At 32.7% G+C, this 23036-nt stretch overlaps 1 protein-coding gene across 2 annotated transcripts in view; it reads left to right on the top strand.

Moving 5' to 3' along the window:
• The window catches only part of LOC123006876 (nucleolysin TIA-1), a 144728-nt gene that overhangs the window by 61113 nt on the left and 60579 nt on the right, over positions 1-23036 (top strand). For both annotated transcript variants that reach the window (XM_044401774.1, XM_044401775.1), the window contains exon 2: positions 2518-2680. In XM_044401774.1, coding sequence (XP_044257709.1) covers positions 2518-2680 — 163 coding nt within the window. The remainder of the gene's footprint in view (positions 1-2517; positions 2681-23036) is intronic.

Here is a 23036-nt window from a genome sequence, read left to right as displayed (position 1 = left end):
ATCGGCTTTTAAAAATCCATACTTAATTTAGTATCAACAATAACTGTCATGAAAAGTGTCTACAAACACGTTCTGTGGCGTGTTAGGTGTGTATTGCTTTACCGCTGTTGTCAAATAAAAAAAGGTGCGTTACATAAAAATGGGTTTACAAGTATACCACAATCTGAAAAATAGTACATGCAATTAAAAGCAAGCCGCTAAAATTGAATGCAATGACTTTATTCACAAGCATCACGTTAAACCTGTGAAACTAGTTAATTAATTTGTCGTAATTATTATTGCTATTAACAACATAAACTCGATTGACATAATCTCATTAAATTATTTGATAATTTAATTTAGTCTATTTCATAAGTGCTTTAATATTAATAGAAATGTTTAGCTCAAACACCAACTAAGCACTAAAATGTAAATAACAGCAGAGAATGTAGGATCAAATAAGTATTTTTTTCTTGTTTGTGTTTTATGGAATCGTAGGTCGTAGGCAGAATAGATTGATTGGTGCTAGTGCTAGCGTTTGACACCACGGCACCAAAAATGGGTAGCGGAGGTGGAGTATGTTGACATAATCTCATTATAAAACAAAGCCATTGTTTTGTGAAATCGATAATTTGGTCGCGTTAGAAAACTCCTTTTGTACACGGTCGGGCTTGTATCCCGCGAGAATATTTCACATGTTAATTGACTTGTACATTTTCGATGACCATTAATTATTTGTTTAGCAGGGGCTTTTTGGCGCTGTCCATTACAAAACGATAATATACGCAGATACATATCGATAAGGGTAAGCTGTGTGCTAAGTTGATTCCCACGTGGCCGGTTAAAATCGAAGCTCAGGTCCGTGTTGGTTACGTTGGTTTCTGCAGGACATGGATTTAGTGCATTGTGCGTTTTGGCGGGAGCCGAATTCTGGATTTAAATGGCTTAAATTGGGTGCAAGTTTGCTGTAATAGTCGAGTTACGATTTCAACCGGCATCCTATCGAGTTTGACCGGTTGCAGATCGTATCTTGGCGTAATAAAGCGTTCGTCAGGCAACGTCGCGTGACACACCATGACAATATAAAATACAGTCATATACCCTTTATTCTTTTCTGGTGTATTTCTTTACCATTTTTTCGCTTCCATTAATTAAACAAATGAAATATGTATATGCATACATGCATAATGAATTTTGGCGGGACAATTTTGATATGCATAGCGATACGTTACATCGCGACAAAATATAAACACTTCGAATACTTTTACTCGTTTTTGGATTCATTATTTTGACATAGCAATGCGCATCTAGAACCCGGTTTGCTCTACCAATTTGCATAATATTCACGTTAATTTAAAAGGCTTCTTTAACAAATATATTAACTTGAACTCAAGTAGAATTATATCTTGTGGAACAATTTCTCTGTTTTTCCACGTGAACGTTGTTACTGTTGCGGAATATTTATTTATAAAACAGCACTGCGACGTGTCTTGTTTAAATTTAATTTAGATTTAAATTGTTTTCATTAAAAATTTTATGCTCCAGGCAGATTCAGTAGAAATTAATTGGTATATTGCGCATAGTTTTGCTATCAATGTCTGCTACATTACCAATCAACAAATAGAATTCAATTAATTGTTAGACTGTCATTAACCTCGAATTAAATTGAAAGGTGGCTACAACTTGCATTTTTATTTATTCGACAAACTTATATAAAATTTTAATCTACTAATACTTTAAACAAAAAATACTTTATACTTCACGAATAAAAATTTAATTTTAAAGATAATTTTTAAAAACCTTTAAAATAAAAAAAACTATAAAGCAAGAAGCACTAAAGCTTTACTTACTGAGAGAAAATTTAAAGTGTGAGGTCGACTTTCGTGAAAAATATAGCTCATAATAAAGCTTAGGTTGAGTAAATTCTTTCAAAAGATTACCTACTTTGCGGACGTCAAAGGTTGTGTATGATAACTTTGTCTCCACAAAGTTGCAAATTTCAGAAGAACAAATAACAATTTTATTTCTCTCCCGACGCCTCCACCATTTTTAATATTAAACTAAAACAGTTTACATTCGCAATCAAGTTTGTGTAAATTCTACTGCAAAGTATTTAATTTAGTAGTATACAATATGTGTTAAATAAATTCATTACATCAAATAAGATTGCGTTGATTGCTTTACATTTACTTTATAACCTGTTGCGGAGTTAGTTATATACTTGTTGCCTACTTAGATATCTTAATTACCCCAATTATCGCAATGTCCAAGCACTGTATAATACTTGAAATATTGAATAAACCACCCTTGCGTTTCGTAAATCTTGTTCTTGCAATTTTGACATGCCGAATAAAAACAGTCAAACAGTCAAAATTTGAGTGGATGTACATTGGATCTCAAAGTACATGAGGAAGTGGTCGTCCGGTTAACACCACACCGGTGCGCCACCTCCAGCATTGCTGCCACACCACCAGGGCACGCTTTTGCGGTAAGCTGGCTGTAAAGTGCACTTGATTAATGTGCGGTGGTTGTTTACAGGACATGAAAGGTGGGTGGGCAGCCTCGCCGGGGAGCACCGCGCCTGTGAATCCTCCAACCCTGCTCGCGCTTCAACCCTTGCTGACGCAGCCCAGCACGCCGGTACAAACCGTGCAACCTTCGACCACTACCGCAACGACGCAGCCTAAGCAGGACACTTCTAGTAAGTAAAATAAAAACCGCATCAAAACGCTACACCAGAGGATATCAGACGGCATCCTCCGGAAAATGCTTGATTGCGTTACGCCCTCGCAGATAAAAACGCGCTCCTCAACTGGTATTAATATTAGAAATGTTTTTGGACCATTTGACTAACTCATCTAATTTAAAAGCTTGATAATAGAAAGTTACGTCTACCTTCTTCAAATTTGATATGTCTACTTTATTGCTATTATCTTCTTATATTACCGAAAACGTCCTACTGAAACATGCGCTTATTGCAGGAACATGCATGCGTAGGCTATAAATTCATTGGGAATGTAACACTACAAATGCCGCAATACTGACCTTGCGACGACTATAAACCATGTCTCAATACTGCATTGTGAGCTACGACTATTATAAAATAAATCAGTATTAAAACCGGTTCTAGGAACCGGTTCAATAAGTCATAAACAAAGACCAATTTCTAAATGTATTTCTCTCAATAAGCAAACATTTTGCGTTGTTTAAAAAATAATACAACAATTTGTCTTGTAGGTTAATGGGGTTTAAGAAATTCCATTTAAGTAGGACGTCAACGACCGACGACTACTATATTTTTTTATGACATACGGTATCACCTTTAATGTCACACAAATTATAAATAATAAATGTGTTTATGAAAAATGCTGTTACCCATCCTGTTGTAAAAATACGTTCTGGTGAAATTTACGCAGCAGTAAATGTTATTTTACGATCTTCTTCACACATCTACCTAAACATTTCTATATTGATACTTAATTCAGATATACGTTCAGAGTAGTTTATGTGAAAACAATTACTCATTTTGTTTTATTTAATCCTTTGATTTAAATGTTTTTATCAAAGCTTCAGTTGACAAAATAAGACATAATAAGCAAAAGCCAACAAAAAAAAAGATTACAAAAAGTTTATAAATTTTTAGATTGTCAAGTTACAATGTTAATTATTAAAAAAAAAGAAAAAGCTCTATATGATAGTAAAATTAAATTTAAAATCGAAGATGCAACCTGTATTATACAAGCTGTATTATAAATTCAATGTATTCTCGTTAACCAAAAATACAACTTGTCAAAGTAGCTACATTTTGGTTTTCGCAATTTTAATCAAAAATAAACAGTGTCAAGACAAAAACTGATTGATCGCTACGTTGAGGTAGGCCAGTATCAGTGTTAGTGTTAGTTACAAAATGTTTTCCTTCGCTGGAACCCTTCGTGCTAGGCTTATTGAGTTCACACACACCCTCGCGTTATTGCAAATTGATGTGGTCGCTTGCATTACACGATCGGTCAGCTCTTATAGTGGAAAGTGTGTTTGAGATTGTGTAAACATTTGATTTTTTTTTCTATCTAAAAATTTTATATTTAACATCCAATACAAATCGTTTTCTTTGATATTTTTTCTGGCACCTTATACAAGGTGTTTCAGAACTCGCGCCCTAGAGAAAAATTAAAAATTTTAAATAACATAGGATACCGAAAACATGGAAAAAAATTTTGAATGTTTTTTTGACATTTGTCATTTTTTTATGTCTACTTAATGATACTGATTAGCTTGTATGTTTTTTTTATAACTATTTAGTAAAGGTACAAAAATTTTGCTAATAAAAGCCACAAATAACATAAAACAGAGTTACAATTTAGGATACAGCTTCCTTGTTTCCTCTTCTAATAGTCTGTAGTAAAAAAACGTGAAAAATTATTTTTCAAACAGAAATAAATAGAGTCAAAGTGCAAAATTTAAACTTTCATAACTTTGAAATTTTGATAGATAGAATTTTTTTAAAATTTTTTCCATGTTCCTGGTATTTTACCTTACATGGCAGTTTTCTCTGGGGCGCGCATTTTGGCGCAGCCTGTATATTGAACGACTTGTAAAAATGAAGGAAGGAGAAATGCAAAAATTACTGTTTTATATTATTGTTATAAAAATTAGCTTTTCATACATTGAATATTGAAACATCCTTTATTAAAAGAGGAAGTTAACTCAATAGTTATTAAGTTATGCAATAACAGAAATTGTGCAAAGAGCAGTATTGTGTGTAATTTTGAGTTTAAAGGATAGTTGTGGTTAGTCTTTATGTACCGTTTTGGTAAATATTGTGTAGCGTAAGTTTTTAGAGAAATGGAGTGGTCGAATCGAGTGTGGAGTGTTGGTGAACAATAATGAACTCGGCTGGGAGAAATTTTGCGGTTATGGGAAATGTTTGAACTCGAAAATGTAAATGTGTTCGGCTCGTTTGAATTGTACATATTTAAAACACACGGGAAATGTGAAACGGTATAAACCGATGGCGGAAGTTGTCCTCGATATTTAGTAACCGTGGTATTGTCATTAAATGCATGATTAAATTCTCAATCACAAAGGAACAGCGGAAATTTAGAGATTACTTTATGAATTAAATAGGTAAATGTCGAGATAAACAGAGGCTGATTTTTTGGCGATGTTCCTGAACCTGGTCCTGGGATAGAGAAGCAACAAACGCGGAAAATAAACAAGGGATAAATACTTCTAACAAAAACACTTTGAAACAAAGAACATCAGAGATTTGCTCGGTCGATGCCTGCTTTGTATTCTGTGCGATGAAGTGACATACGGGGCCAATTGTGTGTTCGATTACCGGCCAACGAGGGATGAACGGAGCGACAGACGAGCTGCCGCCTAAAATGGGAACCCCAATAGCGCGGAAATGAATGGTTGGCGTGCCCCAAACTACGCAACTAGCCCTTCGTTAATGCCGGCAAGCCAGTATTTCGAGTTTGTCGGTCTCCGGTCGGCCGGATATCGCCCGCGGCCATCATTAATAGAATACCTTCTCTACTAAAGCCCGGAATGTACACACTTTCTTATTGCTAACCACGCAACGCAATCTCTCTAACATTGTCTCCAATTGAAAATTTTGTTAACGAAATCACTTTGTCCATTGTTGGCGTTCCAAACTCCACGTATCATGCATACAAAATTTTCTGCTCCCTAGCGAATCACTGATATGACTTTAATGAAAAATTTCAATTTACTATTCACAGACTGTTAGAAACAATTATTAAAAGCACAGCTCTTCGACTTAATGATTTTGAATTGATTTGTCGCGTTTCTATTGAACGCCGGACTTGTTCGACGCCACTAGGGATCGTTCGGAGACTTGGAGTGAGGCATGCAAAATTTCAATGCCGCAATAATAAAATTGGAAACTTATCGCAAACACTTACACATCTCTTTTTTACTTAGCAATCATTACCGTTCTGGACATTTTGTCAAAAGCTAACAATACAAAGAAATCTTTAGTGTTATTATACATCACATCCTCAAAAAGTCATAAATTAAATACACTCAGACTTTTTGTTTATGTAAAAAAACGATGCGCTTATAAATAAATCACTCAGAGTTTTATGATGCCATCCTAGTTTCTTAATACATTTGCAAACGCATAGTAAGCAAAATCGCAAAATCTCTCAGTGAATATATATTATTTTACACCCTAATAATACAGATTTTAGCTATTTAAACTAAAATTTACTTTATTAATAATTGTGAAACAAAAGCTCCCGAGAGAAATCCACACGATTTTAATCTACTCGCTAGCTTCAAATAATCTTGAAATAGGGCTAATATTGTGTGTTTCTGTTGCGTTATAGTTCTCCATTTGTTTTAAGGCTCAGGTACCACACTTTTTTTATGATATACAGGAAATATTTTTGAAGAATAAATTTTAATTTGTTTTTTTCTAATTTAAAATTTCTTTTGTGTCGTAAATTTAATTTTGGTGAAATTGGCGAAATATGACAAGTTTAAAATTACTTTCATTTTAAACGGCTTTGCATTAAGAAGTATTAGTGATGATATTTTAAATAAAAAAGGATGAAATTCAAAGAAACGGATTCATATTTATGAAAAGTAGGAAGTTCAATCTGAGTTCAGCATTTTGATATTTTATTTCCCGTATATTAAAAAATCATAAGCAGGTTTAACTTTCTTAGAAATATAATGCAAAGTTAACAAAGAATTAAAATAAAACATCTACTAATTGTAAACGCATTTAACTTTGTATAGAGTAGAAATGGAAATGAGCTAAAATATCTTATTCACACTCATTACATTTTTGTCATCATAATAAAACTAAACTCTTTGAAATTTTGTGTTAACTATTTATAGAAAGCTTGAATTATTACTACACTGGATAAAATTATTGTCACAAATAGTCCATATTCAAAATAAAGTGCACCTTCAAAGCGCACAAAAATCAAACGTTAAGCATTTATTTTGCAAAGCTTTTGAAGAATTGAATATAAATGTTTCACTCAGATGCTTTACAAAAGGAAATATAAATAAAGTAATAAATGAGTAAAGAGCAAAAGGTTTCTTTTGCTGAAAAAGTAATGCAATAAGTTAAAATAAGAGCATTTTATAAATTCATTGGCATTTAGGAACAACAAATGTGTAGAATATTTTAATGTAAGTATGCTAAACATAAACAATTGTTTTGGTTCTTTGGTTTCAAAAAGCAATAATTAAGTACTACAAAAACAAATGTTTAAGGTTTGTGTTTTGTTTCTTTTGATTTTTTTATGAACAAGATAATAAAAAACTTCAAGTTGTACTCCAACTTCAACTTTTATATAAAGTTTAATGTAATGAGAATACATTAAAATTATTCTTGTCTTGGTTATTACGTGGTATAATATTAATAATTTTTGCCAAAGCGCGCCGAAATTCATAAAGAAGCTTGCTAAATATGATCTGGTTGAAAGGCACCGAGTTAGAAACAAGTTGAAAGATATAGGACACTGACATTATGAAAGAGCTAAGGGCATAACAAGAGAGTTTGAAGTGACTTCTAGTCGGCATAGAACCCGCGTTTCTGCTCACATATTATATGCTTTATAAAGTGAAATATTCGTATGTTTTGAGTGTGAAATGATGGCTCGATGGATCGAATTCCGGCTGGTGCTTACATTGCAGAAACAAGCTCCAATTAAATAACATAATTATTGTTTATCAAAATTAATTTAGGCAACCATTGAGCCGAAAAAGGGATGTAACCAGGTGCGAGGTTAAAGTACCGTTGCATGTGTTTGCGGAATGTTGCCTCTTTTTCCAGTAATTGAAATGGTTTGTTTGCATAATAAAATTAGTCCAAAGTGAATTTAAATGCGGGTCCTTATTAGGAATGTTGTTAACAAACAGCATATAAAATGTACAAAGTAAAGCGAATTACAAAGAAAATTAGGAAAAGGGATAACAATATAAAATAGAAGTCCCCATCAAAATTGAATCGGACAGAAAGCAACAGAGCAAGATATAGAAGGCAAAAGTAAAGTAAGGATTTGAGCTGTGCTAAGCAACTAAATAGCCCGGGTGATTTGTAAATGCCCAGGAGACATCACCCTGCTAATCACTCTGGAAGAACGAACTTCTACAAGCTTGATCTCTAGTTCACAAACTTCACTGCATTGTTTCAACTTATTTAAATATTAAAAATAAAACCCGGCCAGTGCGTACTCATTTCTAATTAATTAACATACTTTACGATATCGAATTATTAATAAACACCGCAGCTCACCCTAACACAAACTTTTAAAACCGATGAATTCAAATCTAAAACAAGAATTATAACACCGCTACTTTAAATCTACTGCTTTACCATGATTAAACAAACTTTTTCGGCTTGAATTTTTTTAACTTTTTATGGCGATTCCTTTCTTCTTTAAATAAAAATTCAGCGATGCATACTCTCGAACCGTTAATTATTGATGAAGTTCAGCTATCGACTTTTTAATATTAGTATTAAATAACACCGTAAATAGCTACTTGCAATTTTTTATAAGTAGAACAAATATGATACTTGATATTTATACCAATGTACCGGGTATTAATAAGCTCAAATAGTATATGAGATGAATGAGATAAAAAATTATTACCGCACATAAATTATATTGTCTAATAAATAACGAATAATAAATTATTATAATTCACTGCTGATTTTGTTTTTTTGTGATAAACGTAAAAAATTGTGAAGACTACGACGTGCAAATTGTTTGGTGCAAAATTTCCAACTGGTAAAGTCGTTTAAGAGTTATCTCGAGACAATTTCCCAGTCCCAGCAGAAGGTCTCGTCCATATTCGCGGTAGTGATCCAATTACAGTAGACACTTGATATCCACAATCTCTCAAAGTTTACTGTATCAAACTTTCCACGCCAACAATTTAGAGGTGTTTGTAAAGGAATTTAAAATACTAAGTTTTCTTGTTGTTGCGACAAACTTTAAAATAGTTATTGTTATTTAATAATATCGGTTTTGCGGTAAAATGACTTTAGACAGAACAACGACGTTATTATTACTCTGATCGGTACCTACAGACAGCTTTTACGTTGCAGTGCAATATAATCGTAACGTTCTGTAGTGTCTAAATGCTTTTCTTGATAATAAGGCATAGATATCTCAAAGCTTTATATTTTAATAGTAATAAAGTAGAAAGGCTTAAATTTAATTATATACATTGCTCTATTTTTCTCCCTCATCCATTGCATATTACTTTTCCAAATTGGCATAAAAATTCAAGCAAACTAATTTATTATAATATGTATGCGTTTGATGTTTAAACAAAGATATATTAGTTTCATAATAAAATGTAAAAAAAATTGTTAAAATTTTTAATGTATAAATATATATTAATTTATAACAACATTATTAACATCTGATTTTAAAGTTCACTGAAGAAATGTGATTGCGCATAAAATAGCCTACACATCTTGTTAAAAAAAAATTGAGCTTTACTTAACCTCGAGCCCGCGGTTTGGTCAGATAACCTGAGCCTTTGGAGCAATATTTTTTTTTGCTTCTATGCTGTACATATACAATATATACAGGGTGATTTACAAGGAATAATGAGCCTGACCAAATTCTCGATGCAACCAATATTACATTTTCATAGGTCAGGTGGATTTCAAAGATTTTTTGTAATAAATATGAAATCACAGCGAGCACACTTACAATTTGTCAGTTTTGACATTAAAGTAATGAAAAACAGAAGTAACTGAAAGATCAACACAATGGGTAGGTATATTAAAATACGAATTACGGAAGGGACCCATTTAAGCTGCTCGTGAATCACCCTGTATGTATAATAAAAAAGTAAAATGTATATCTATTTTTTATTTTTTATTAAATAAAAGAAATATATCTGTATTAATAAAAAAAAAACTTTTGCGCGGAGCATCTACCATTTGTGCATCTAATTAACTTAGAGATCTTTTAATTATTATGATTGTGAGAAAAGCAAAACAAAATTATATTTTGCTGTGTTATAAGCTGATATAAAAAAATAACAAATATTATCACTTAACAAAAGTGTGTAAATAATTGACTGGGTATATTTGTTAAATGAATGGATTCGAAAACTGAAATTTGTCAATGAGCTTATAGTTAATTGATTACATGTCTAAAGAGATGGAAGTATGAATTGGGATTTGAAAGTGGTGGATGTGTCAAATTTTTTGATTATTTATCGATATAAATAATTTATAGCGAGGGGTATTATAGATGACTGCGTTGTATTTGGAATAATAACGTAGCAACTATTAATGCAAATTGAACATTATTTATCAATCAAAATGCGTATCGTATGTTGTATGTATCAGAAGCGATTTATTATTATTTGTCTATCGTTCACCGTTGTATTACAAATGAGCATTGAGTAACATTCGTCTACAAATGCGTCGTTTGCATTTGTAAATTCCGCACATACTTCTCACGGTGTTAAGAAAGCTCATTTCGCGTCGGCATGGAGTGTGACTTGACAAGACCGAAAGCAACTACGTTGACAAGTCGGTGACGTCCGCAAATCCGACTTAGCTGGCAAACGCGAAAACTCAAAATCCTACACGCTTTACTGCCACCAGTAGACGTTTACACAAGAATTCCGCTCCGCACCAGTCACTTTTATTAGCGTCGTTTTACTTGAAATTACCGAGAGACTTTTCCCTCAAAATGCGCTCTTATCAAGGTGCAATAACACCAAGGAATACGGCTCCACACCCGGAATGAAAACACATAATAAGCATAATTATTAGCGACGATTCAGCGCTAAATGCCGCAACACACGAGCAACATTTTCCCAAACTGGAGATTCATCTTCGCTCTATTTTCTTGCGGGATGACGCTTTGGAAGTGAATGAAAGAGTTTAATAAGGCTGGAGCAAAGCAGCATCTGGTGCAAAGTGGCCAACGACATCGCAACTCTGATGATTAGAAGACGCCAAGGCAAGCCAACGATCCGAGGGTTTTACCATTCCTACATTTCTACTATTTAAGCTTTCTTTAGCTTTCTTTTACCAGATACCAATATTATATCAAAGTTCTAATATCCAGACAAAACAGTATATCAAAATATTGAAACATTTCTCTATTTTAGAAAAATAAAAACTTGCTTCAACTTGTTACCAAACAAACATGGATTAGTTTGTAATTATATTAACTAACCTATATTACCACATAATTTTTTAAGTACAGAAACTTCAGTTGTTACAAAAATTTAAAAAAAATCTATGTGTACCTACAAGTCATAATATATAAATAGCATCACAATTTGCTAATGAAAATTAAATAACTATTTTTTTTATTAAATATGTAGAATATCGTATCACGTACAATAAAACTGCATACATGTTTAATTTTTAAATATTATGTTATAAATTTGATGTTATTAATTTCTCTCTAAATATTATAAATAAAACTATTTTGTTATTATTGTAAACATAATAAACAGTAATTTTGAAGGTGCAATTAGTGGCAGCACAATTTGTTCAAAAGTTAATTTAGTTTGTTACAAATTTGAATAAATATAGTGACAATTGTTAAATAAACAATACGGGTGTGACACTGTATATTTATAACTTGCTTTAAACGGTTTTGTTAATTTAGTTGGAGTACAATGCCTCGTTCAAACAGGTAAGATAAATAGAAACAAACAGTATTATTTTATGGTCCAATAAGGAAAGTCAAACAAGACAATAAAAATTCAATTAAATTAAGATTAAGTTAAAGCTACTTTACGTTTCTTTCTAATCTAATAAAACAAGTTGTAAAACAGTTTATCCGAAATAAAATAGTTAATTTGGGTGTGGACGTGTATTTCTTAAAAATTAGTTTTGCATTTTTTGGGTGTATGTGAGAGTGCGTAATTAAATCTTGTTGTACCGGGTGTTTCATTAGGAACAGCCCTTTCCCGAGATAAAATTCGCACTAAAACACCCACCGCGGTACACACTTTATCTTCTGATTAAAGTTAATTACTTTACGGGCGAATTAATAATTCTTTGCATTTATATTCGGATTTTACGAAATAAACAGCATTTGGGTGTGATACTACTAAGGAATTCTCTTTAGTACTCTACTCTGTTCATTTCGACTTCGCAACGTGTATTTAAATTTATTTATGAACAGTTCTGAATTATAAATTGCTAAGAAATTTGCTTCGCGAAATTAAAGAATTATTTTGTTTAATGTCAAAATTAGAGAATTTTATATTTGCTGAGAACATACACATAAAACATTATTAAAAATAACTGAAACGTAATTACCTATTTTTAATGGAATGTTGCTTTCTTGGATTATTCATAATCTTATATCTTAGTTTAATTTAGTAAAAAAGAACAAAAATTTGTTTGCAATGTTATATAATTTTATATCATCAAAAATGAAATTGTAGAGGATATCTGTCGGTGACGTTTCTAAATTGATTTATTCATGTTCACTTCACAATATTGATTTTATACATCAAAAATCAAAAAGTAAACTTTACGAAACACAAATAAAATTTTAATATAAACTTTCCTAACATACTTAGAACGTGCCTGAATATTTTGTTTAGTTTTTTGCTTGGTGCCTGCCAATTTTGTTCTGCTGAAGCAAAGACAACATGTGCTTTAGGCACTTTAATTCAATTTGAAACAATCTCGTGCTAAAAACCATACCTCATTTTCTTTTCTACCACACATATTTTTATTTTCAGCTGAACAGAAGCATATTACTGTAGTTTAATTTCAGACCATTTAATATTTTCTACTTTCGCACAGCAAAATTTCAGACTCATACGCATGAAAATTAAAGATTACATTGTGGATCTTTCAATTAAAATAAGTACCGTAAAAGTAAAGTAACGGGCGTTATCTAAAAAAATTAAAATTTTATAGAAATTAATACAGTTAATTAAAAATAATCTTCAGTGTTAGTTAATTAAATTTGCCTGCTCCAATAATAAATTTACTTATTTCGCGTCAGTGTTTTATATAATTGTGAGTTGTATTAATTTAAACAAACAAAAACGGAACAAGTATTGACTGAATTTTATTGATTCAAATGAGACAATTTGCAATTTTATCACACACAAACGGTGATATTTTACCAGATGATGCAGAAATGTAAGCTAGTATTTTTTCTAAAGCAAAGCAACTGGTATTGTCAAAAAGTCGATAATAATATATTATTTCTGCTTGTATAAAGGCATCAAATTTAAAGCAATTAAAGACTTTAAGTTAACCTTAAAACAACTTTAAAAAAAGTTATTACTATTCATCTAGAGCGAAGTTATTTTAGACAAAAAAACTTTACGAAGAGCATCAAAAAAGCACAAATTTACTTCTGACACTTGTACTTTAAAAGCTCCATACAGTATCAGTTTCATCGACAGTTTAATCGTTTCATTGTAATCAGATTACTTTTTTCTGCTCAGTTTGGTCCATACATTCTGCTTTTTTAAATTCAATCACATCGAGTTTTACGTAAACACAATCTGGAGTTGTTTTTTCAAAGTTTCAGTGTTGTTATTTAAATCAGTACAATCTGTGTAGTGGTGTAATTTTTTTGAGGAATTTGATGGTTTGGGTGAACGCCTGTTCACCTTTTGTTTCAGTTGCGGCTCGTTGGTAGTGACAGACATTTGTGTCAGAAAGAGCAACATATGGTTATGTTTAAGCTGTGCAATTATCCATAAAAAAGTGCGTAAATTATAAAAAGGTCTGAAATTGGTTTGCACTTGTTATTTACCAGAGGTGATGGTGGTGTCCAGTTGAAGCCCGTGTCAGCATGCAGTGCCCGCACCAACTTTGCTGTGATGTTTGCGTATGTTGTTAGGTCGGTCTTATTAGCTAAAATACTACGGACCGAAGCATTAATCAAATTGCACGAATTCACTGTAATCTAGAGTTCGGGAGAGCAGTCGACTCCGGGACTCCGGACTCGGCCTTTGCAGCATCTTGCATCATCCGCAGGATGTTTATATTAGAACCATGATTAATAGATGAGCAAGCGGGGACGTCCGTTTGTTAATTATTTGTGAAAACAAGCATGTACAATCAGATAACCGCCTTTCACTGTGACCGCTTTTCTTTTATGAGCTTTCTTTAAATTGCTTTGGGAAGTGAATTTCGCTTTGTAAACGTTCAAACTAATGTCGACTTCATTCTTTGGATTCTTCCAAAAATGGCCTACACCAATTAAAATACCCCAAATGGGTCAAATTCCTTTTACGATACTAAATATCCTTTCACTCTATTGAATGAAGAGGTTGCTTTATTACAAAACGCCCTTAAATATAAGTATCATAACTAAGCACTCAAATGCGCTTTTTAACTATAGTCGTTCTCATAATGAAAACTATAATTATGTCATTTTTACAGACTGATTTTTTTTGGAACATTTGGTAGTTAAGGGTTGCTTTAGTGACACCGTCTGTAAAGAGCGGTCATAAAGAACGTCACTGCACTGTATTTTATCGTACCTTCCGCCTGATTCGAAGGCAACAAAAACAACTTGGCTTGCTCTCCGGTTTTTAGGACATCTTCAGTAATATGTATGATCGCAATTTATTATTGATTCTATACGCATTATTATTTGATGAGTGTGTTAAAGCAACTTAAAGCAACTCTTTTCTTTACTTTGATTTTATTATTTGTGTGTGAAATACAAGATTTATTGTTTAATTAATTTATTATGTATAAGATTAGGAATTAAAATGGTGCTTTTACTAGTTGTAATTAAAACAATGAAAAATGTGCGATAATTATAAAATATGCATTCAGAAATGTAGTACGATGGAGTCTAATGATACTTTCAAAATGGAATAAGCCGTCCATAAATTAGCATAAGATTTTACTTGTTGTCTTCTTTGTGCCTCTCAAACCCTCTTTTTCTCGACTTCCCTTAAAGGGATTTTGTAATATAATATTATTCAATATTTACTTCAAATTGTTCAGCATTTTTGTTTCACATCGTTGTACGTTAAAATGTTGTTGCTCTATCCGCCAATATTTTTAGCTCGATAAACATCAACACAGTAAGGTACTAGTGTTAGCTTTTGCATAAACATTTTTCCAAGAATCTAATTTATTTCCATATTTTAAAATATTAACTTGCTGATCAAAACAAAACTATAACAAAATGATACGAATACATCAACATGTCATTCAAAATTAGTGCGTACAATTTTGGCATATTTATCGTCTGATTTTTTGTGGTAAATTAACGTGGTTTGTGAAGCAAATAGTGGTTTTGTGGGTGATTTGTAATTGTCGGAGAATAAACAAGGAGGCAATTGTAATGGGTGGTCTGGTTTGGATACGTTGTTTATACGAAAGTGAGGAGTTGATTAGGTTTTCTCTGAGTCGAATGTGCCATCTCTGAGTATTGGAGCACCGGATTCGGATGTGCTCCGTAATCCTCTTTGGAAGCGCCTTCCGGGACAGTTAATAGTTGATGGTAATGCGCCGGCGGCTAATAGCCCTATTCCTATGCGCCCATTGCTTTCTATCTGTAAACAGGGTGGGGGCGGCGATGGGGCGACGATGGACATCGGTGACGGTGCGAGACCGGGACGGGGCGATAAGCAACGCTCTGCAGCGTCGTGATAGCCACATATCTGACCCGAGTCATAAACATATCTTGACAAATGATTTCTTTGTCTGCATCGCTCACTGTTTACTGCAGACCCAACGGCAAAGCAGTTTTATTCGCGCTGCGACAGATAACGCCCTCAACTCAAGACGTTTGCTACGGCTTATCTTGTTATAACGCAATAAGTAGATACAAAGACAAAAGATGAAAGATATATCGCATGCGTTGCCACGGGTGACAAATTCTAACGCGCATTCATCGCGACGTTAACCGATACATTATGCCACTACAACGACAAATCAACAACATTATACACAATCAAATCACATCTCGCTAAATTTACATCAAATTCAATCAAACCATGCACATTCAGGGCGACTCAAAAATTTTCACCTATACAGCGTAAACAATAAAATGACAATTAGTTTCTTAACTTTATTCAAAATAGAGTCAAAACAAAATTTTTCACCTGTTCAGCGTAAACAATAAGATTGCAATTAATTGCAATTGCTTTATTCAAAGTATAGTAAAAACAACTTCAAAACACGTTTTGAGATGCCTGCCTCCACACTGGCAGATACAATAGAAATTAAATTAAAAATAGCTACTCAAGGCAGGTATGGCAGTTGAATAACGTAGTAATTTTTTGTTTGAATTTATGTTTCAATAAAATTTTGCTGATGATAACCTGAAGAAACGGTAAAAAGCACGGACAAGTTTATTGCCGTAAAAAGCGAGTTTTAAAAATTTCAAAGCTGCAGCACATAAATATTATACAGAGCTACCACTGGCGGCTCGTCAGGAGAGGCATAGGAGGCAGTGTTTCCCCAGTAAAAATAGAAGTAAAAAATAAAATAATTTACTAAATATTTACATTGTTTTGACTATTTTTGAATCGTACATTTTAGTCTTAATAATTTTTTATTTGTTTAAATGTTGATTTTTTTGCTGGAAATAATAGTGAACCAGTTTTAAATAAACCGCCGCGCCTTCACAGCTCTGGTAAGTAACACGCAGGTCACACAGAAGCATCCTCTAAACGTCAAACAACTCTAGATGTTTAGAAGGGCGCAGTGCGCAGGTCACTATTAAGGAAAGGAAAGGAAAGTATTGTATTCGGCTGAAATTTAACCTACCCAGATTTTTACATTTCTGGACGAATTGGGTGTGTTATACGGTTGAAGATACAGTAAATTTATGGGGATTAAAATTATTTAAAATCATGAAATATACCTTATTAAACAGTAAAATGTGATAAAATAAAAATAATAATGGGTAGCGAACTCTACTGCTACTCGGATTTCCAACACTAAATTATTGTCTAAAGATGTTTTCCGAATAAGTAGGATAAGGAATGTCGTGTGATGTTCACACCAAATTTTTATATTTTTCCTTGCTGTTAAAAGTTAGCTTTTTGTGGTCAGCAAAGCAAAGAATCATTTTGTAGCAGTCAAGTATACGGCATGTGTAGATACACGTATATTTCTTTTGTTTATATAAAAAAAGATCTGCTTCTTAATAAAAGACTTCGAGCTGCCACTGAGAGCTACAAAGCTAAGTAAAATAACTGATAATTTCAATACACTCTTGAAGAAAATTTATTTGAAATTAAGTAAGTGTGTTAAAAGAAACCACGAAAAATACATTGGCAGTCAAAAAGACGATACATCGGAAATGGAGCATTCACTGCAAATGTGCAGGTGGTATACTGCATCTAAACTAGCATCATCTGCATCGAACGGCATTTTAGATTTTCCTCGGATAACGCAATATAACCATAAACACCATCTCATGATTTTTAAGCAACATTTTGGAATTTCTTTGCAGACTGCGGATTTAACACGAAGCATATATATTAAAAGACGTCAATACGACCAAAACGGAAAACAGAGAAATGTAATTAATACACAAAACGCATCAAGCACTCTCCAGGTGTATATAGAATATTTAAAATCAAATTAATTATAAATTCTTAAACACAAACAACTAAATTTGTAAATTCCTGCTTTTTAGCTGCTAATCATTGTCTCAAATTTAATTAGAATGTTGTTTGAGAAGTAATAATTCCATTTAATGAAAAGGTTGGTATAATTTAAATTAAATGCAGTCTGTTCAAGAAAAGATATAGGTAGGTGATGTGGACCTTGTTTTTGTCTTTTTTAAACATTTAATTACGCGACTAGACTAAAGTTAAGTATCTTCGCCGACAATAAAACAAGAATAAATAAGAAAGAAAACTTATAATCAAGATCAAAAAGTGGAAATATAATTAAAGTAGTTTTTTAACTTGTTTATTTCAAAACAAATATTTTTGTGCAGAAATACTGAGAGTACATTAGAGCTTTTCGAGATTATAAGATAAGACGACGATCAATCACTTTTATTATGTGGCAATGTATTTTTTTTGTGAATAGAGATGGTGAAGGCAGTTTTGACGTTACCATGCATTGTATGGTCTATTCATGGCAGTTAATCAGTTTTAGTGGGTCGTCATAAAATGTCCGTGTGCAGGCTAATCTTCTTTCACAGTCTCTAAGAACGCTTAATAAAACTGTTTCCACTCAGTATTCAAAGCTCTAATATAACGTAATTATTCGGCATCACATGTTACGGAATTAGCAAGGGGTTAACATAGTAGAAGTATGAGCCCGTCTATTAGGCTGGAACATATTAAAGATAATTAGTAATAATTAAAGTTACGTGCTCCGCAAATAAACGCCGAAATTGAACAATAATAAATTCATATCAGAATGAGCAAACAAGAGAGAACGGAGCCACCAGCATAGCAGCGATAATCTGGCCAGAGAAAATGATGATTTAGCTATCGAATATTTGGGGACGCTTTGCCAATATGGCGATATGGGACAATTGGGTAGCGGCCACGATCATTTACTTTCAGTTAAATTATCGATTAGTTAGTGAGCAACCAAAGCTTCAGCTTGACTTGCCGGTTTCGTATAGATGCTCTCGCAGCTCTTTATAAATATTTAATTATACCTTTCATATATTTTGTTTAATATAAAGGCTAATGTATTCTTGCTGCTCTCCTTCGCTTTTAAAGTAAAGACCCGACAATATCGGGCCCCTGGGCACTTTATATTTTTAAAATTATTTACATAAAATACTCCCTCTTATTTCATTCCAGCTTCAGATTGCTAAAAGGCTCAGCGTTCCCCTAGATTTTTAAAGGAATCTACTCATAGCGCGTACGTTGAATCAATTAATCTGAGAACATGGCAACGACATTTTTTGAATCGCAAATCGGCTTTTATGTATCTATAGTTTCACCTTGGTTGGGAAAAAATTCGCAGTGACAGCAAGAGACTGTTTAGCATATTACATAGAAAATAATCCCCAAATGTGTCTTGTAAACTTCCTCACATTGCTGGGAACAAACATGTAGACGATTTAGCAGAAAATATATGTAAAAGGTTGTTCGCTTATAACCTGATACTTTTACTGCATTTCAGTAAATAGCATCAACGGTCGCTGCTAACACCTCTCAGGTAAGCTAAAGCAAGCATGTAAACTTAAATTAAAGGGAAGTGACATTGGATATAAAATACATGTTTCCATGGCGCATCGAGATTTACCGCTGCGATACTGCACTAAGTAATTCGAAGACGGCACGTTAGCAAAATTGGTTTTGTTTAGAATACACCCAACATCACGTTGAAGAGCTTGTTCTAGTCGATATTTTTGTTTACAACATCTTTCATACACCTCAAGCATCAACAAAAATCAAAAAACGTTTTGCAGCTGCCGTTGCAGAAATTACATTACTCCCTTTACACAACTTTAATTCTATGAAACGTACTCGCATACACGTTTTAGTTTGCATATAGTGTTGTTAGAACTAGACAAACCTCCAAATACCCATTAGGTTAGGTATGTCTCACCAACTTGTCTGCACTTTTTTACTCGTGTATTACGGTTCACATTGATTCATATTTCTCTCGAAAAACTTTAATATTTATTTTACCCAGCTATTTTTCTACAGATTTGCACAAAAAATGCGTACACATTTAAAAAATGTCTGATGTATTATATTACCAATAATAATTTAACTTTCCTGAAAAACATGCCTTTAAATGTGCAATGTAACTTTAAAATACCCCTAGGTGTATTTTGTATGGAGAACTGAAGCATTTTATATTACGCTAAAGCAAAATATCTGCACGGCTAATTAACAACACCACGGTTGAACATTTACATATAGGATTTTCAAAACAACTCTTTGTTCAACAAATCTGGCTCTAATAAAGCCAGAAATACGTCGAAATTTTACTAAAACCAACATTATCAGACCATTATCATATTCTAAATATTAATGTGGAAGGGTTTTCCGGCAACTGTTTTTTTGTCGTGTTCTTTATGAATAAATAAAAATTATTTGTCCACATAAAAATACTATGCGACACTATAAAACTACGAATTCATCACATTCATTCAAGAAACAAATAATTCATAATTTTCTTTCTCCTCTCTTCACTCACATTAAATATTTAGCTTGTTTTATCAATAGCTACGTATTCAAAAAAATGTTTATTTTGTCATTTCCTCTTAATTTGATAATACTTTTTTATCATTTCTATCGCGTCATTCATATTAGAAATACACAATAAAAACCAATTTACTCATTCAATTTTTCAAACCATAAAAATATGGATAGTACATAAACATTTTTTTCTGTTTGTGCAAACACTATTTAGTTCAAAATTTAAAAAACATAAACTCTACTCATTTAAAATTTAATAGATTTTAATTCAAATCAGTACGTTTTATTTAATTTTTGTTAAAATATATGCAGATACATAAATTTTCTATGTATATTATTTCATTTTTAATTATGATTTCAAAAGAGTGCATAAAAATTCCATTAAGTTTTAATGAGTAACTCAGCGAATATCTCTGTTTAGATTAGGCATGTATGTATGTACAAGTCTTTGGTATATTTGCTTTGGTGAAGTGCAGTCCATCAAAAAATACTTTGGACTTGGTTATTTTACATTTTACAGAATATGAAATAACACGTTGAGTTTTTCTGAAACGATTTCCTTCTCTTTGGTGCGACGATTTTTTAATTCTATGTTGTAGTTAATTCTAACAAAAATTCACTGAACTCTAGATATACTCATACAGTTTAACTATTTAAGAACTCACTTATTCTATGTAAATTTGTTTTACTGTCAGAATACTCAGAAGTGATGATAAAAGAAATAAATTTCATACAAGGGTCTTTGGTTTTTTTCGCTTAAATGTTGCATTAACATTGTGAATAAATATTTGCCTGAAACGTAAATAAAGTAACTACAAAATTTCTAAAAACTTATTCAAAGTTTTATAACAAATTATACCAAACATCTGAGAGTAAAATTTTATATAAAAACTTTGAATTCAGGATCTGGAACATCGGCAGAGGGCCATATTTCAGCAATACGAATGAAATTAATTTTGGGCCAGGAAGTAATTTGGATTAAGTGTAGTAAAACATTTAAATTTGTTGCAGCAAAATTTGAATACGTGCAATAAATAACAGAATGGAAAATAATTAATTTGAACGGAAATAAAATTTTTATTTTGTGTTTATGGATTTAACAACGATAAATTCCGTTCCGGGATTTTTAGTCAGCGTCTAGATTTGAACAGGATATTATGAAATATGTTGAGAAATTAATAAAGTTGTAATTAATATAGCGATAACATCAACACTTTGCTTGACACATTATTAGGACTGGCAAGTAAAACCCTATTTTAACTGAATGCGCTATATACCACTGTAATGGGCTACCGGAATATATATGTACCACACGCAAAGGTACGAGCAAATTATTAATTACCGAGAAAGGTTCGGGCTTCGGACTTGTGTTTTGCGGCTCGCACAGCCAAGAACCGCAAGACCCCGATGGCGATCAACCAAAAGAACAAAAAGAATGGATTCCACTTAATGTTGTTTAATTACATAAATCGAGGACTAATCACGCCAAACGATCCTTCTCATTTGCCTTTTTGTATGTCTAATTGGGTCTATCACCAAAAACTCCATAATTTAGTGGAGTAGCAGAAATACTATATTTCAAACACTTTTTGGTAAATGACAAACATAAATCAAAAACCATAGAAATGAGTGTTTTTTTTTCATCCCTAAACAAGACTACATTTATACAGAGTTTTAATTTTACTTTGTTTGATTAAGGGTCTATTTATAGAAATAAATATGAATACGCGATTTGGTACCCCGGGCGGTAAACTTGAACTTAAACTTGAAACTCCTGTGTGCTAATGTCAGGTTCTTCCGCTACGATATACAAAATCTCTACTTTGGCATCAAACACACGGGCAATTTGTTCTTTACCTATCTCATTTACCATGATCTCGTAAATGTTGCATTGTCAACGGTTTTACGCATGTGATACAAAATTCGGCGTTGTGGAAATTTTTTTGGATAAGTAGGATTTTTTGTCCTGGTTTTTAATTCACTTTTTTTCGAAAATGAGGTAAGACACATTTTTTAAAATTGTGCACAATTACAAGTATAACGGGTTATGTTATAGTTTATTGGAAGTCAGTGGAAGTTAAGATTTCTGTTTTGTTTGCAAAGGATGAAATATTGTTTATTGAGCTTATATGTTGAATTATAAAGAAGGGTCAAGGAATGCGATGGATCTTGGTGCAGCATGACATATCCTCTTCCGGTATCCAGTGCAACGACCGGAAGTGAAACATTGCGGTAGAGTGACGCGTACCGCAACATACTATCCCATTAAGTGTAAAACTATGCGTGCTACATCTGCAATGTTATTTGGTGGTGCGTGTCTCTACCAACCCCCTGGGAGCTCCACCCGTCGACATCCCGACCTTGCCTCGCCTTGGTTCCATATTTTTATCACCAGCATTTCATAATCCTCCTGTAAATATTTAAACTAATTCATTACCCCTTAAATAATTAAAAGTCCCCCGTCGGTTACGTGATCATATTATTAAATTTTTTCTCTAAACCAAGTGCGTACATGTTTCCCTAATTACCACCATTTTTAGTTAATAAATTTGGCCCACCCCGCTCTAATGTAATTAAACAGGACGCGAATTTGCTGCTCCAATTTCTTCACTTTTGTACTATTCGCGACATAAAATAAGTAATTATTCCAAGTATTTATATGTGCATGAATTTTCCTCAACATACAACAGATTATACGAATACATTAACACAACTTCAGTCACGAAATAACCAACACTGGCTATGTTAAACCGTTTATCTCACTTATTATTTATTACAAAATTTTAAATCTTGATTTCTTTCCACTAAAAAAATTATCGCTTTTACATTTTAATTATTATTATCGATTTCACTAACTCTATGCCTACTTACAGCTCTTCAACTGCAGTAGCGGTGATTAAGTTCAAGCTAACCGCCAAACTGTCCTTTCGCATTATTCTTCCCAACACTAA

The sequence above is a fragment of the Tribolium madens genome, unplaced genomic scaffold, assembly GCF_015345945.1.
Source record: "Tribolium madens isolate multiple individuals breed KSU strain unplaced genomic scaffold, Tmad_KSU_1.1 Scaffold_2;HRSCAF=44;Tcas5.2_LGX, whole genome shotgun sequence".
NCBI lineage: Eukaryota > Metazoa > Arthropoda > Insecta > Coleoptera > Tenebrionidae > Tribolium > Tribolium madens.
The sequence above is the reverse complement of the archived record's forward strand: the minus strand, read 5'-3'. Positions and strand labels throughout refer to the sequence as shown.